General features: G+C 36.4%; 1 protein-coding gene across 2 annotated transcripts in view; it reads left to right on the top strand.

Moving 5' to 3' along the window:
• The window catches only part of SYCP1 (synaptonemal complex protein 1), a 121406-nt gene that overhangs the window by 92371 nt on the left and 12758 nt on the right, over positions 1-16277 (top strand). For both annotated transcript variants that reach the window (XM_008697742.1, XM_008697741.1), the window contains one exon: positions 13798-13854. In XM_008697742.1, the coding sequence (XP_008695964.1) occupies positions 13798-13854 (57 nt within the window). The remainder of the gene's footprint in view (positions 1-13797; positions 13855-16277) is intronic.

Below are 16277 nucleotides of genomic sequence, written 5' to 3'. Positions count from 1 at the left end.
GAGTGATGTTGAGCATCTTTTCATGTGTCTGTTAGCCATTGGGATGTCTTCTTTGGAAAAATGTCTATTCATGTCTTCTGCCCATTTTTTAACTGGATTATTTGTTTTTAGGGTGTTGACTTTGATAAGTTCTTTACAGATTTTGCATACTAACCCTTTATCAGATATGTCATTTGCAAATATCTTCTCCTATTCCATAGGCTGTCTTTTAGTTTTGTTGTTTCCTTCAATGTGCAGAAGCTTTATATCTTGATGAAGTCCCAGTAGTTCAGTTTTGCTTTTGTTTCTCTTGCCTCCAGCAACGTGTCTAGTAAGAAGTTGCTATGGCTGAAGTCAAAGAGGTCGCTGCCTGTATTCTCCTCTAGGATTCTGATAGTTTCCTGTCTCACGTTTAGGTCTTTCATTCATTGGGAATTTATTTTTGTGTATGGTGTAAGAAAGTGATCCAATTTCATTCTTCTTCATGTTGCTGTCCTGTTTTCCCAACTTACCATTTGTTAAAGAGATTGCCTTTTTTCCATTGGATAGTTTTAACTGCTTTGTTGAAGATTAGTTGACCATATGGTTCTGGGTCCATTTCTGGGTTTTCTGTTCTGTTCCATTGATCTATGTATCTCTTTTTATGCCAGTACCACACTGTCTTGATGACTACAGTGTTTAATATAGCTTGAAGTCTGAAAATATGATGCCTCCAGTTTTGCTTTTCTTTTTCAAGATTGCTTTGGCTATTGGGGTCTTGTGGTTCCATACAAATTTTAGGATTGTGTGTTCTAGCTCTGTGACAAATGCTGATGGTAATTTGATAGGAATTGCATTAAATTTATAGATTGCTCTGGATAGTATAGACATTTTAACAATATTTGTTTTTCCAATTCACGAGCAAGGAATGTATTTCCAATTCTTTGTGTCATCTTCAGTTTCTTTTATAAGCGTTCTATATTTTTCAGAGTATTGATCTTTTACCTCTTTGGTAGGTTTTTTTCCCAGGTATCTTCTTGTTTTTGGTGCAATTATAAATGGGATCAATTCCTTGATTTCTCTTTTTGGTATTTCATTATTGGTGTGTAGAAATGCAACATATTTCTATACACATTGATTTTGTATCCTTTGACTTTACTGAATTCGTGTATCAGTTCTAGCAATTTTTTGGTGGAGTCTTTCGGGTTTTCTATGTAGAGTATCATGTCTTCTGTGAATAGTGTAAGTTTGACTTTTTCCTTGCCAATTTGGATGCCTTTTATTTCTTTTTGTTGTCTTTGATTACTGTGGCTAGGACTTCTAGTACTATGTTAAATAAAATGGTGAGAGTAGACAACCTTGTTCCTGATTGTAGAGGAAAAGCTCTGAGTTTTTTCCCATTGAGGATTATATTAGCTGTGGGTTGTTCATACATAACTTTTATGATGTTGAGGTTTATTCCCTCTACCCCTACTTTTTTGAGGGTTTTTATCAGAAATGAATGCTGTACTTTGTCAAATCCTTTTTCCACATCTAATGAGAGGATCATATGGTTCTTATCCTTTCTTTTAATAATGTGGTGTATCACATTGATTAATTTGCAAATATAGAACCACCCTTGCAGCCCAGAAATAAATCCCACTTGATCATGGTGAATGATTCCTTTAATATACTGTTGGATTCGATTTGATAGTATCTTGTTGAGAATTTTTGCATCCATGTTCATCAGGGATATTGGCCTATAATTTTTTAGTGAGGTCTTTGTCTGATTTTGGAATCAAGGTAATGCTGGCCTTGTAGAATGAGTTTGGAAGTTTTCCTTCCTTTTTAATTTTTTGAGACAGTTAGAGAAGAATAGGTATTAACTTTTCTTTAAATGTCTGGTAGAATTTCCCTGGGAAGCCGTCTGGCCCTGGACTTTTGTGTGTTGGGATATTTTTGATTACTGATTCAGTTTCTTTGCTAGTTATCAATCTGTTCAAATTTTCTATTTATTCCTGTTTCAGGTTTGGTAGTTTATATATTTCTAGGAATTATCCATTTCTTCCAGATTGCCCAATCTGTTGGCATATAATTTTTCACAATATTCTCTTATAATTGTTTGTATTTCTGTGGTGTTGGTTGTGATCTCCCCTCTTTCACTGGTGATTTTATTTATTGGGTCCTTTCTCCTTTCTTTTTGCTAGGTCTGGGTAGGGGTTTATCAATCTTATTAATTATTTCAACAACCAGCTCCTAGTTTCACTGATCTGTTCTACTGGGTTTTTTTTTTTTGTTGTTGTTGTTGTTGTTTCTATATCATTTATTTCAGGTCTCATCTTTATTATTTCCCTTCTTCTGCTGGTTGTGGGCTTCATTTGTTGTTGTTGTTTTTTTTTTTTTTTTTTTTTTTTAGCTCCTTTAGGTATAAGGTTAGGTTGTCCTGAGGTTTTTCTTGCTTCTTGAGGTAAGACAGTATTGCTGTATACTTCCCTCTTATGACCACTTTGCTACATCCCAAAGCTTTTGGACCATCATGTTTTCATTGTCATTTGTTTCCATGTATTTTTAAAATTTCTTCCTTAATTTCTTGGTTAACCCATTCATTCTTTAGTAGGATGTTCTTCAACCTCCATGTATTTGTGGTCTTTCTAAATTTTTTCTTGTGGTTGACTTCAAGTTTCATAGTGCTGTAAACAGAAAATATGCATGGTATGATCTCAGTTTTTCTTATTTGTTTAGGGCTGATTTGTGACCCCGTATGTGATCTGTTCTGGAGAATGTGCACTCAAAAAGAATGTGTATTCTGCCACTTTAGGATGAAATGCTCTCTTTATATATCTGTTTAGTCCGTCTGATTCTGTGTGTCATTCAAAGCCATTGTTTCCTTCTTGATTTTCTGCTTAGATGATCTGTCTGTTGCTATAAGTTAAAGTCCCCTACTATTATTGTATTGTTATCAATGAGTTCCTTTATGTTTGTTATTAATTGATTTATATATTTGGGTGCTCCCAAGTTGGGGGCATAAATATTTACTGTTGTTAAATCTTCTTGTTGGATTGTCCCCTTTATTATGATATAGTGCCCTTCTTCATTTCTTATTACAGTCTTTGGTTTAAAATCTAGTTTGTCTGATGTAAGTTTGGCTATTCCGGCTTTCTTCTGACATTCATTAGCATGAGAAATGGTTCTGCATCCCTTTGCTTTCCATCTACAAGTGTCTTTAGGTCTAAAATGAGTCTCTTGTAGACAGCATATAGATGAACTTGTTTTTTTTTTTTTTTTTTAAATCCATTCTGATAGTCTGTGTCTTTTGATTGGAGCATTTAGTCCCTTTACAGAGTGATTATTGATAGATATGAATTTAGTGCCATTGTATTACTTGTTAAGTCATTGTTTCTGGAGATTTTCTCTATTCCTTTTTTTTTTTTTTTTTTTAAGATTTTATTTTGAGAGAGAGAGAGAGACAGTGGTTAGAGGGGCAGAGGGAGAGAGACCATCTCAAGCAGACTGCATGCTAAGCATGGACCCTGACGCAGGGCTTGATCCCACAACCATGAGATCATGACCTAAGCCGAAATCAAGATCTTGTGGGGCAGTCAACAGACTGAGCCACCCAGGCACCCTTTCTCTATTCCTTTCTTGTCTTTTTTCCTTTTGGTCTTTCTTTCCCACTCAAGAGTCCCCTTTAATATTTCTTGCAGGGCTGGTTTAGGAGTCATGAACCCCTTTTGTTTTTGTCTGGGAAACTCTTTATGTCTCTTTCTATTCCGAATGAAACCTTGCTAGATAGTATTCTTGGCTGCATATTTTACCCATTCAGCGGGTTGAATATATCATGCCATTCTCTTCTGGCCCTGCCAGACTTCTGTGGGAAGATTCGCAAACCTCATCTGTCTTCCCTTGTAGGGTAAGGACTCTTTTTCCCTTGCTGCTCTCGGGAGTCTTTCCTTGTCTATTTTGTGAAGTTGACTATAATATGTCTTGGTGAAGGCCAGCTTTTGTTGAATTCAATGGGAGTTCTCTGTGCTTCTTGGATTTTGATGTTTGTTTCCTTCCCCAGATTAGGGAAGTTTTCAGCTATAATTTACTGAAATGAACCTTCTCCTTTTTCTTTCTCTTTTTCTTACCCAGATTTGGGAAGTTCTTAGCCATCATTTCTTTAGATTAGTTTTTTGCCCCCTCCTCCATCTTATTTCCTCTGGGGCTCTAATAAAGTGTAAATTGTTTCATTCAGTGGTATCCCATAATTCATGTAGTCTTCCTTCACTATTTTTCATTCTTTTATCTTTGTTCTAATTAGATAATTTCTGTGAACTTGACAATAAGTCATTTGATTCTTTCTTCAGCTTGATCAAGTCTTATTTTAATATTCTCTATTGCATTTTTCATTATTCATTGTATTTTTCAGCACTAGAATTTGTCTAGTTCTTTTTTTATGATTTCTGTCTCTGTTAAAGTTCTCCTTTTGTTCATGTATTGTTTTCTTGATTTTATTGAATTGTCTTTCTGTGTTTTATTATAGCTCATTGAACTTCCTTAAAGCAACTATCGTGAATTATCAGGCAAATTGCAGATTTTCATTTCTCTGGAGTTGGTTACTGAAAATTACTGCATTTCTCTGGTGGTGTCATGTTGCTCTGATTTTTCATGTTTCTTTAAGTCTTGCATCACTGTCTTCACAAAGTTTTTATTGGTTACCTTCAGGAGAGAAGTGTCTTCTGTCAGCTCTGCTAGGGATTCTGAGGTTTTCTCAGATCTTTTCTATATCTATATATCTATTTATGTCTGTGTCTATGTCTATGTCTGTATCTATACCTGCCTGCTCTACACTTCTTGTTTGCTCTTTGAGGGGAATTCTTAAGACTATATGCTTTCTCTTGATGCTGCAAAGGCTGGGTGCTGGAAGCCTCTTCTTTGCTCTCCCTAGGGCTTTGTTGAATGATCAGGTTTGTGTACTGTCTCCCAATACTGCAGCATTGGACCAGCTTTCTGTACATGTTCATTAGCCATCTGCAAAGGCTCATGCTTGCCACCCTTAAGGGCATGTGCACGTTGGTGGTGGGGTATTATATGTGTGTGGGTGAGATGTGTGGAGCATTGGGGGATTGCCCATGGGCCAGTTGATCTTCAGGCAAGGTGTCCCCAGCAGCTCTTGGGCAGGCTTCCCATTGGAGTCCATGAAGTGGTTAGGATTTGCATACCTTATATACATTCTGAGCTTTTGTTGCTGTACTCCCAACCCCTCTCACCCCTCAGTCATGTAGTTCACCCTAGTATTCTGAATGGGGTGGGAAAGAAATGGGTCTCTTTAGCAGCATCCTGCACAGTTGGGGAAGCTGGGCATACCTCTTTTGCTCTCACTTTTTCCCAAAGGAAAAATTGCTGTCTGAGAAGTCTTTCTTGGCACTGAACTGTGCTGTCTTGGGAAAGGGGGTGACATGGGTAAAGTGAAACTGTTCTTGTTATCCTCTTCAGTGTGTTCAATCTATGACTTTTTGCTCTGTTGATGTGCTGGAACTTCTCTTCTGGATTCCAGAACTTCCACAAAGGTACTCTCATCTGTGGATGATTGCCAAAATCTGTTTTCTTGGTGAGGAGAATGGTAGAAAACTGCTGTTTTGCTGACATCACTCTTCCCCTTTTCCTAATGAAAGCATTTAGTACTATAAATTTTTCTCTCAGTACTGCTTTAGCTATATCCCACATGTTCTGATATGTTGTGTTTTTGTTTTCATTCAGTTCTATATAATTTTAGATTACTTTGACTTCTTTGACCCATGAATTATTTAGAAATGTGTTTTTAAATTTTCATGTATTCTAAGATTTTCCTGTAGTCTTTCTCTTACTGATTTTAGTTTGTATTTTCTGACCATAATGGAATCAATCTGTATGATTTTTGTATTAGTCTGCTTGGGTTACCATAACAAAAACACTATAGAATCAATACGTTAAACAAATGTATATTTCTTACACTTTTGGAGACTGGAAATCCGAGATTAGGATGCTAGCTAGCATGGTGACGTTCTAGTCAGAGTTCATTTCCTGACTTATAGACAGCTGCCTTTTGGCTATGACCTCACATGACTGAGAGCTCTTTCTTCCTCTTCTGATAGGGGTACTAATCCCATTTTGGGGGCTCCACCTCCATGACCTCATCCAAACCCACTTTCTAAAGGCCACATCTCCAAAAACCACACCACATTAGGAATTAAGGCCCCAAAGTATGAATTTTGGGGAGACAGAAATGTTCAGTCCATTCTTTTAAATTTGTTGAGATTTGTTTTATGGCCCAGAATATTATCTGTCTTAGTGGATGATCCATGGGTACTTGAAGCAACTGTATAATATGCTATTGTTGGAGTGTTCTATAAATGTCAATTACATCCAATTAATTGGTTGTATTGTTTAGACTATATATACTTTTGGTGATTTTTTTTTTTTTCTGGCGAGTAGGTATTTCAGTTGTTGAAATGGAGGTGTTAAAGTCCCGAAGTTTGTCTATGTCCCTGCTCAGCTCTTTCATTTTCTTTTTTTAGAGAGGGAGAGGGAAAGGGAGAGAGAGAATCTTAAGCAGGCTCCATGCCCAGCACAGAGCCCTACACAGGGCTCAATCTCACAACCCTGAAATCACAACCTGTAGCAAAATCAAGAGTCAGTGGCCTAACCTACTGAACCACCTAGGCACCCTTGACTCTGTCATTTTTAAAAAACAGTTTCACTGACAGAATTTATATACCTTTCAATCACCCATTTAAAGTATACAATTTAATGGTTTCTAATCTACTGATAGTTGTGCAACCATCATGGCCATGTAATATAGAATACATGTATCACCCCCTCAAAGAATTCCCACATATATTAGCAGTTACGATCCCCTCCTTTTTCCTTCCATCGCCAAATTCACCAGCTTCAGACTACCACTTATCTACTCTTTGTCTCTGTTGATTCACCTATTCTGGATACTTCACTTAAATGGAATCATATAATATATGGTCTTGTGACTAGCTTCTTTCACTTAACCTTATGTTTTCGAGGTCCATTCACATCCTAGCATATATCAGTACTTAATTCCTTTTTACTGCTAAATAGTATACTATTGTATGGATATACTAGGTTTTATTTATCCATTCATCAGTTGATGGAAGTTTGGGTTGTTTCCAGTTTGACTATTATAAATTATGCTATTATGAATATTTGTGTACAAATTTTGTCTGGGTATATGTTTTCATTTCTCTTCGTTATATATGTAGGAGTAGAATTGCTGGATAATATAATATTTCTGTTTAACATTTTAAGGTACTGCCCAACTTTTTCCCAAGCCAAATGTACCCTTTTAGGTTCCCACTATCAGTGAAGGAAATTTCCAATTTTTCCACATCCTCAGAAACACTTTTTTGTTGTTGTTTTGTTTTTAAAAATTTTTTTTATTATGTTAGTCACCATACAGTACATCATTAGTTTTTGATGCAGTGTTCCATGATTCACTGTTTGCGTATAACACCCAGTGCTCCATGCAATATGTGCCCTCCTTAATACCATCACTGGGCTAGCCCATCCTCCCACCTCCCCTCCCCTCTAAAACCCTCAGTTTGTTTGCCGGAGTCCATAGTCTCTCATGGTTCATCTCCCCCTCTGTTTCCAACCCCCTCATTTTCCCCTTCCTTCTCCTAATGTCCTCCCTGCTATTCCTTATGTTCCACAGATAAGTGAAACCATATAACAATTGTCTTTCTCTGCTTGACTTATTTCACTTAGCATAATCTCCTCCAGTTCCATCCATGTTGATGTTGGGTAATCATCCTTTCTGTTTCTTTCCTTTGTTGGGGGTTCCTCCTCTTGGTTATTCTTATAAGGTGTGGTTGCGGGAATGTACAGAGTCCAAATTATTGACCATGACCAAGCAAGATGCACCTGTTTTATAGGGACCTTAGGAATGTGGGCCTCTTGTTCTTCCAGCCTGCCTTCCGGGGGAGGAGCCTGCTGAGCTGATTCTCAGGTAACCCTGTTTGGGAAGAGTTGCCCTGCCCTCTGTGGGGGGGGTAGGGATGGGCTCAGTGAGAACCGATTTTTTGGGGCTTTCGTTCTCTCACGGCTTTCCCCGGCAGCTTTCCATGTCTCTTCTGAAAGTCAGAGCAGAAGTGACTGTATCCAAATTTCTGTCTCAGAACAGAGATCTCAGTCTGCTCTTCACTGAGCTCTCCAGGCCGCAGTGACTCTGTTTCTGTCTGTGCTGCTGAAAACCTGCAGCATCCTGGTTTGTGTGCCCCACAGCTGCTCTCCCAGTCCTCGCTCCCAGGGCCAGCATGTCTCTGCCCTTTGTGCTTCTAAAACGCCAGCCGCCCTGGTTTGCACACGTGCCCTTGTAGCTCCAGGTTTCAGTCTGGGGGGCTGCCCTAAAGTCCTTTCCCTGATGCTACCAGCCTGGGAGTCTGTGCCCAGTCCCCAGTGTGGGAGGCTTTTGCCTTCCTGGCGCAAGAGCACGGAGGCTCCCTCCCCCTTCCATTTATCTTCTGGTATCTGTGCGCAGACTCTTGGCTCCCCGCTTCATACCTTGAGACCAACTGCTAATGATGTTCTGTTCGTAGAGATCCAGGTATATCTTCTTACATCTCAGGCTGATTTTGTGGGTGTTTAGAACGGTCTGGTTGATATCCAGCTCGATTCAGGGCACCAGTTGAAATAGGGTCCCCTACTCCTCCACCATCTTTCCCCCCTCTGAGAAACAATTTTTTGGATTATAGTCATTCTAGTGATTGAGACATGGTATATCGTTGTTTTGATTTGTATTTCTTTAATGCCTAATGTTGATGATCTTTTCATGTGCTATTGGCCATTTGTGTATCTTTTTTGGAGAAATGTATATTCAGATGCTTTGCCCATTTAAAAATTAGGTTATTTTTTTTTTGAGGATGAAAAATGTTACTTTTATTTTTTTCCATTTTCTTTTTTTAAATTTTTTTTATTTTTAATTTTTATAATAATATTTTTTATTATATATGTTAGTCACCATACAGTACTCCCTGGTTTTTGATGTAAAGTTCGATGATTCATTAGTTGCGTATAACACCCAGTGCACCATGCAATACGTGCCCTCCTTGCTACCCATCACCAGCCTATCCCATTCCCCACCCCCCTCCCCTCTAAAGCTGTCAGTTTGTTTCTCGGAGTCCATAGTCTTTCATGCTTCATTCCCCCTTCTGATTACCCCCCTTTCTTTATCCCTTTCTTCTCCTACCGATCTTCCTAGTTCTTATGTTCCATAGATGAGAGAAACCATATGATAATTGTCTTTCTCTGCTTGACTTATTTCACTTAGCATTATCTCCTCCAGTGCTGTCCATGTTGCAGCAAATGTTGAGAAATCGTTCTTTTTGATAGCTGAGTAATATTCCATTGTATATATATTTTTAAAAATTTTTGAGTTTTAAGAATTCTTTGTGTATTCTAGATACTAGTCCCTTATCTGATATAAGATTTGCAAATGTTTTCTTCCATTCTATGGATTGTCTTTTTATTTCTTGATAGTATTATTTGTAGTAGAGACTCTTTAATTTTGATGAAATTCAGTTTACCTAGATGCCCTTTATCCAGTTGGGAAAGTTCTTTTCTATTCCGAATTTGTTGAATGTTTTTATTATAAAAGGATGTTGAATTTTGTGAAATGCTTTTTCTGTGTATACTGAGGTGATTTTTTTGTACTCTACTAATACAAAGGATTACATTAATTGATTTTCAGATGTTAAACCAATCTTACATTCTTGGGAGAAATCCTATTTGGTCATGATGTATAATCTTTATATTCTGCTAGATTCAGTTTGCTAGTATTTTGTTGATTTTTTGTGTGTGTCTATATTCATAAAGAGATACTGGTCTGTAGTTTTCTTGTGATGTGTTTATCCTCAGGCTTCAGATCTTTTCACCAACTCAATGTGAAGCCTTAGAGCCCATGTATTTATCTGAGAGGATAAGTTGTGGTTATTTTTCTTTAAAGTATAGTTGACACACAATGATATTAGTTTCAGGTGTATAACAGAAATTCAGACAACTCTATATGTTATGCTATGCTTACGCTATTTGTAGCTACCATCTGTCATCATACAATGCTATTACAATATCACTGACTTTATTTTCTATTCTGTACCTTTCATCCCTGTGACTTATTCATTCCGTAACTGGAAGCCTGTATCTTCCATTTTCCATCACCCATTTTGCCAGCCCCCCACCTATCTCCCCTTGGGCAACCATCAGTTTGTGCTCTGTATTTATGGGTCTATTTCTTTTTTTTTTTTTGTAAAGATTTTATTTATTTATTTGACAGAGATAGAGACAGCCAGGAGAGAGGGAACACAAGCAGGGGGAGTGGGAGAGGAAGAAGCAGGCTCATAGTGGAGGAGCCTGACGTGGGGCTCGATCCCGTAACACCGGGATCACGCCCTGAGCCGAAGGCAGACGCCTAACCGCTATGCCACCCAGGCGCCCCATTATGGGTCTGTTTCTGCTTTGTTTGTTTGTTCATTTGTTTTTTAGAGTCCACATAGAAGTGAAATCATATGGTGGGTGTCTTTCTCTGTCTGACTTATTTTATTTAGCATAATACTCTCTAGGTCTATTCATGGTGTTGCAAAAGGAAAGACCTCTTTCTTTTTCATGGCTGAGTAATATTCCAGTGTGTGTGTGTGTGTGTGTGTGTGTGTGTGTGTGTGTGTGTGTATACATATGCAGTTATTCACTTTTTGCTATTTAACCAATCTCTCTTCAAGCTGTATTTCCTTACCCAATTTTATGAAGGGAAAAGATAAGAATATTATGATTTGGTATATTCTACTTACAGGGTGATAAGAGGGCACCAAGGAAAAGGACAAAATTCATGTGTTTTTTTCAATGAATCACTTCTTTTTGTGTTTATCTGCTCCTTCAGGGGAATCTTTTCTTTCTTTCTTTCTTTTTTTTGAAACTTATCTTTTGACTTTATTGCTGTATATTTGCAAAGATATTGTTCTATATATTGGCAAAGATAATTAATTCTTTATGGGCATGTTTGTTGTGCTTTCTTTGCCCAAGGCTAGAGAGACCAAAATGAAAAAATTTAGTCATTTTTTCTGAAACTTTCACTCTCTATGCATTTTCTAGGCCTCTTTTTTTATGGACTGCCCACTTATCCCTCAGATCCTTCTTATCAATTCAGGTGTATTAGTGACAGTTATTCTCATTGTTATATGTGTCTACTTTCACCAATATTGTGCAAGTGGTGATTAAGTTAAGAGCCATATTGATCAGAGTCAAATCCTCACAAGTATACTCTGTGGCTCTCATGCTGAGCCTCACTGGAATCCCAAATTATGGCATAAGATTGTATGTTTTTGTTGTTGAATTTGCTTTTGAAGTTCTGAATTCCTTCCTTGTTGGGCATTTGTATATCTTGTTAGAAGAATTGTCTATTGAAATCCTTTGCCCATTTTTTAGTTGTTTTTGTTGTTGACTTATAGGAGTTCCTTATGGGTATTAACCCCTTATTGATATGATATATAATGAATCATGTTTTTGTCATCTTATTTTGATTTACATATTAATATTTATTTATTTATTTTTCTCTGAAGTGTGTGTGTGTCTGGTTGATTTAAAAGGTGTGTGTAGTACTTTCAATTATTTTACTGGTTACCTCTATATTTTTAAACAATATATCTAATACTTGTTACTGCCTCTTCCTGCACATATACAATTTTGTTATTTCGTTAATTGATGTTGTTAAGATTAATAAAAACATGTATTTGTTCTCTAACCATGATTCTAGTATTTGTTTAATTTGAAATTTATATATATTCAGTTCATCTTTTATGTGAAAGTTTTTTCTTAGTTCTCAATTTTGATCCTAGTCAATACACAATCCCTATTTTGACCTATGTTACTTGCCCATTGGTATGACAAAACTGTTACCGGTAACAATTTAATTTTCCAATTAAGTTGGATTTGTGGGACTGTGATAAACCACCTTCTCTACATCTATCACAATTTGATGGACCTGAATCTCTGCCTAGGTGAGATGTGACATTTGATATATTTGTTTACATTCTTGATATGGAGGAAAGTTTCAAAGTCTTCCAGTTGGTCCTTCTAAACTTAAAAACTCTCATTTTGAGAGTTAGAACCAATATGGGGGTTATGGCACTTACTTGAGTTTATCTATTCAGACTTTAGTATCTAAAGAAATGACTGCAGATTAGGTTTATGGTTCCATGGGCTCATTGTAAGGTAGACTTGGATTAAATGTCATTTATCACATGACCCCAATATACCCCAATACACCTGAACTAATGAAAAAATAGTAACATTTTGGGTTATAATAATTGGTGTTAGTTAATAGTCAACATCCAATTACCCGTAAGTCTTAGTATTTCAGTGCACAAGATAGTAGAAAGGATATAGTATGTATTTGTGATATTATTGCAAAATCCTTCTGGTAACAACAGTTACCAGGCTTTCTTTTAATTTGGAGGGTTCTGGGTTTATAAATTTATTCAAGTCTGAAATTTGGGTACAGGGCCATCATTCTCTATTCCTGTGTCAGACCATATTATAAGCATCTTTGTGTTATTCAATTTAAATAGGGATCATAGTGGACTGCCTATCTCTTTGGTCTTAGGGAACTCATGATTAGTTAACCACTACCAAAGATACATGTTTGCGTATGAGCTAATAACTCACACCTTGGAAACACATGCTGTATTAGAACAGACTGTAAGTAAGATCTCCAGCCCAGCAAAAGTCTCCAGAATTTTATAGAGACAATGCAGTCATGGGAGGTGCTTTTTCCCTTCTGTCCTCTAGAAGCCTCGAGGAGTCCTCTGAGAGTCAGTGCAATTTTGCTAGTATAGAGGATATAATTTATCCCGGAAGAGAGCATTCTAGCTCTTTATTGTAGACCCCAGTTGTCACTGTAACTGACAATCAACTATTGGTCATTGATAGGATACACAGTAAGAATAGTGACTACTATTACATTAGCTTACTACCAGCTTCTTCATGGTGAAGTGAGTTCTCTCGTTAGGAGCAACACTCTGGGAGAGATAGGATGGTGTATGCAAAGGCATTCAGTAAGGTTGATATTGGCATAAGCATCATAGGCAGGCAAGGCAAGTTTGCTTAAAGTTCTGTGTGTTGGAACTTTCCCTTCTTTGAGTCCTTTAAGGCTTTCTGGGGGCTGTAACAATTCTGTTCTCCGGGTGACTGTCATATTAAAGGCATAGTATATATTCTTTTCTGTAGGGTGGAGTTAATTTTTCTTTTTTCTCTACTTAATATATACACCCTAATCTCCAGCAAAAGTGGTATGTTATTTCCTAAGTATTTTGTACTTTTTTGTACTTTCTTTTTCCCCCTCATCCTTGTGTATCTCATGTTAAAAGTTCATTATTCAAGGTCCAACCAAAATGTACCCTTTCTCAATGCACAGAAAAATTGAATTCTGGCTCTAAAGGCCCATAATATTTTGGATCTCTTTATAGCTCTTCACAATTAGTTACTTGTGTATATTCCTTAGTTTATAATCTGATCCATTCACTTCATTTTACAAATGAGAAAGCTGATTCAGAGTTTTCTGTTTTCTTTTTTTTTTTTGATTCAGAGTTTTAAAAGATTCTACAGATACATACTGAAAAGATCAGAATTTTTAAAAAATATAATCAAAACTAAGTAACAAGCACTGTAGAAAGAAACTAATTTGTTTTTCTTTTTTTCTTTTCATTTTATAAGATTTAGAGTTTAGTATTCTCTTTGTTAATACTTCTTAAAAGTATCTTGATAATAGCATTAATTTTTGATAATAGCAGTGACTACATTGTGTGCACTCATTTTTAATAGGAAAAACTCAAAAGAGAGGCAAGAGGAAACATAGTTACTCTCGAAAAAAAGGATAAGGTAAGAGTTTTATATAATTCTCTTGATTTTTCTTTATAACTCAACTTGTTTACTAACATCTACCTGGAAAATTTTTTTGTTCATAAGTAGGTAAGCAGCATCTACTATTCATTTCCAAATACAGAATGTGTTCAGATTATGAAAGTATATATCACATATTCTTATGGAGTTGTTTTGAGTCACATATAATTCCAGTAAAATATGCCCATTATTTATTTCTGTTTTTAAGTAGATTAGTAAATGCCATATGTCTTATCTGAGGTTCTAGATATATAAATTGCAAATAATGAGGAAATAATAAAAGAAATAAAAAATTTAAATAGGCTTTTATTTGCTATACTTTATTCCAACAATATTGAAATATCATAAACCTTATATATTGTAATTAAGTTTATCAGATATTTCTGATTTGGGTGGGTTACTTCTTTGTGCCTCAGCTTGTTCATCTGTAAAGGGGTAATGAATAGTATCTATTTTTTAAAGTTGTTAAAAGGATTAAATGAGATGATACTTGTAAGGCATTTATAAGTAAATAGTGCTTGGCACATAGGAAATGCCATATAAGTGTTTTAAAAAATACAACAGTGAGCACTGAGTAATGTATAGAATTGTTGATCATTATATTTTACACCTGAAACAAATATAATACTATATGTTAATGAAACTTCAATTTAAAAAAATAAAAATGCAACAGAAAATCGTGAATATTCTGTATACAGGTGTACCTTGATCTTGTGGGTTCAGTTCCAGACCAATGCAGCAAAGTGAATATCATAATAAAGCAAATCAAATGAATTTTTTGGTTTCCCAGTGCATGTAAAAGTTATATGTACACTGTATTGTAGTCTGTTGAGTGTGCAATAGCATTATGTCTAAAAAACAATGTTCATACCATAATTTAAAAATACTATATGTTGGCTAACTGAACATAATAAAAAAAAGAAAATCTTAAAAAATAAAAATAAATAAAAATACTGTATTGCTTAAAAATGCTAACCATCATGTGAGCTTTCAGTAAGTTGTAATCTTTTTGCTGGTTAAGGGTCTTGCCTTGGTATCAATGGCTGTTTACTGATGAATGGTGATGGTTGCTGAAAGTTGGGATGATGCTGGCAATTTTGTAAAATAAGACAATGAAGTTTGCTTCATTGACTCTTCCTTTCATGAACGATTTCTCTGTAGCATGGGATGCTGTTTGATAGCATTTTACCCGCAGTAGAACTTCTTTCAAAATCAGAGTAAATCCTCTCAAATGCTGCTGCTGATTTAGCAACTAAGTTTACATGATATTCTAAGTACTTTGTTGTCATTTCAACAATCTTCACAGAATCTTCACCGGGAGTAGATTTTATCTCAAGAAAGCACTTCTTTTTGCTGATAAATAGGAATTGACTCCTTACTTGTTGAAGTTTTATCATGAGATTGCCGCCATTAAGCCACATCTTCAGACTCTACTTTTAATTCCAGTTTTCTTGCTGTTTCTACCACCACTGCAGTTATTTCCATTGGGGAGGTCTTGAACCCCTTATAGTCATCCAAGAGGGTTAGAATCAACTTCTTCCGAATTCCTGTTAATATGGATATTTGATTTCTTCCTATGAATTCACAAATATTCTTAATGGCATCTAGAATGGTAACTCCTTTCCAGAAGGTTTTCAATTTACTTTTCCCAGATCCATCAGTAGAATATCTATGGCAGCTATAGTCTTACAAAATGTATTTCTTAAATAATAAGACTTGAAAGTCAGAACGACTCCTTGATCCATGGGGTGCAGAATGATGTTGTGTTAGCAGGTATCATAACATTAATCTTGTACATCTCCATCAGCGCTCTTGGGTAACCAGGTGCCTTGCCAATGAACAATAATATTTTGAAAGGAATCTTTTGTCTGAGCAGCAGGTCTTAACAGTGGGCTTAAAATAGTTAGTTAAACCATGTTGTAATCAGATATGCTGTCATCCAGGCTTTGTTGTTCTATTTATAGAGCATAGGCAAGTAGATTTAGCATAATTCTTAAAGGGCCCTAGGATTTTCAGAATGGTTAATGAGCACTGGCTTCAACTTAAAGTCACCAGCTGCATTAGTCCCTAACAAGGGAGTCAGCCTGGCCTTTGAAACTTTGAAGGCAGGCATTGACTTCTCCTCTCTATTTATGAAGGTCCTAAATGGCATCGTCTTCCAATATATGGCTGTTTTGCCTACCTTGAAACTCTTTTGTTCAGTGTAGACGCCTTCAGTACTTAATTAGCTACATCTTATGGATAACTTGCGGCAGCTTCTACAATAGCCCTTGCTGCTTTAACTTGTACTTCTTTTTTTTTTTTTTTTAAGATTTTATATATACGAGAGAGAGTGAGTGAGACAGCACGAGCGGGGGGGGACAGAGAGAGAGGGAGAAGCAGACTCCCCACTGAGCAGGGAT

Source organism: Ursus maritimus, unplaced genomic scaffold, assembly GCF_017311325.1.
Source record: "Ursus maritimus isolate PB19 unplaced genomic scaffold, ASM1731132v1 scaffold_12, whole genome shotgun sequence".
NCBI lineage: Eukaryota > Metazoa > Chordata > Mammalia > Carnivora > Ursidae > Ursus > Ursus maritimus.
The sequence above is the reverse complement of the archived record's forward strand: the minus strand, read 5'-3'. Positions and strand labels throughout refer to the sequence as shown.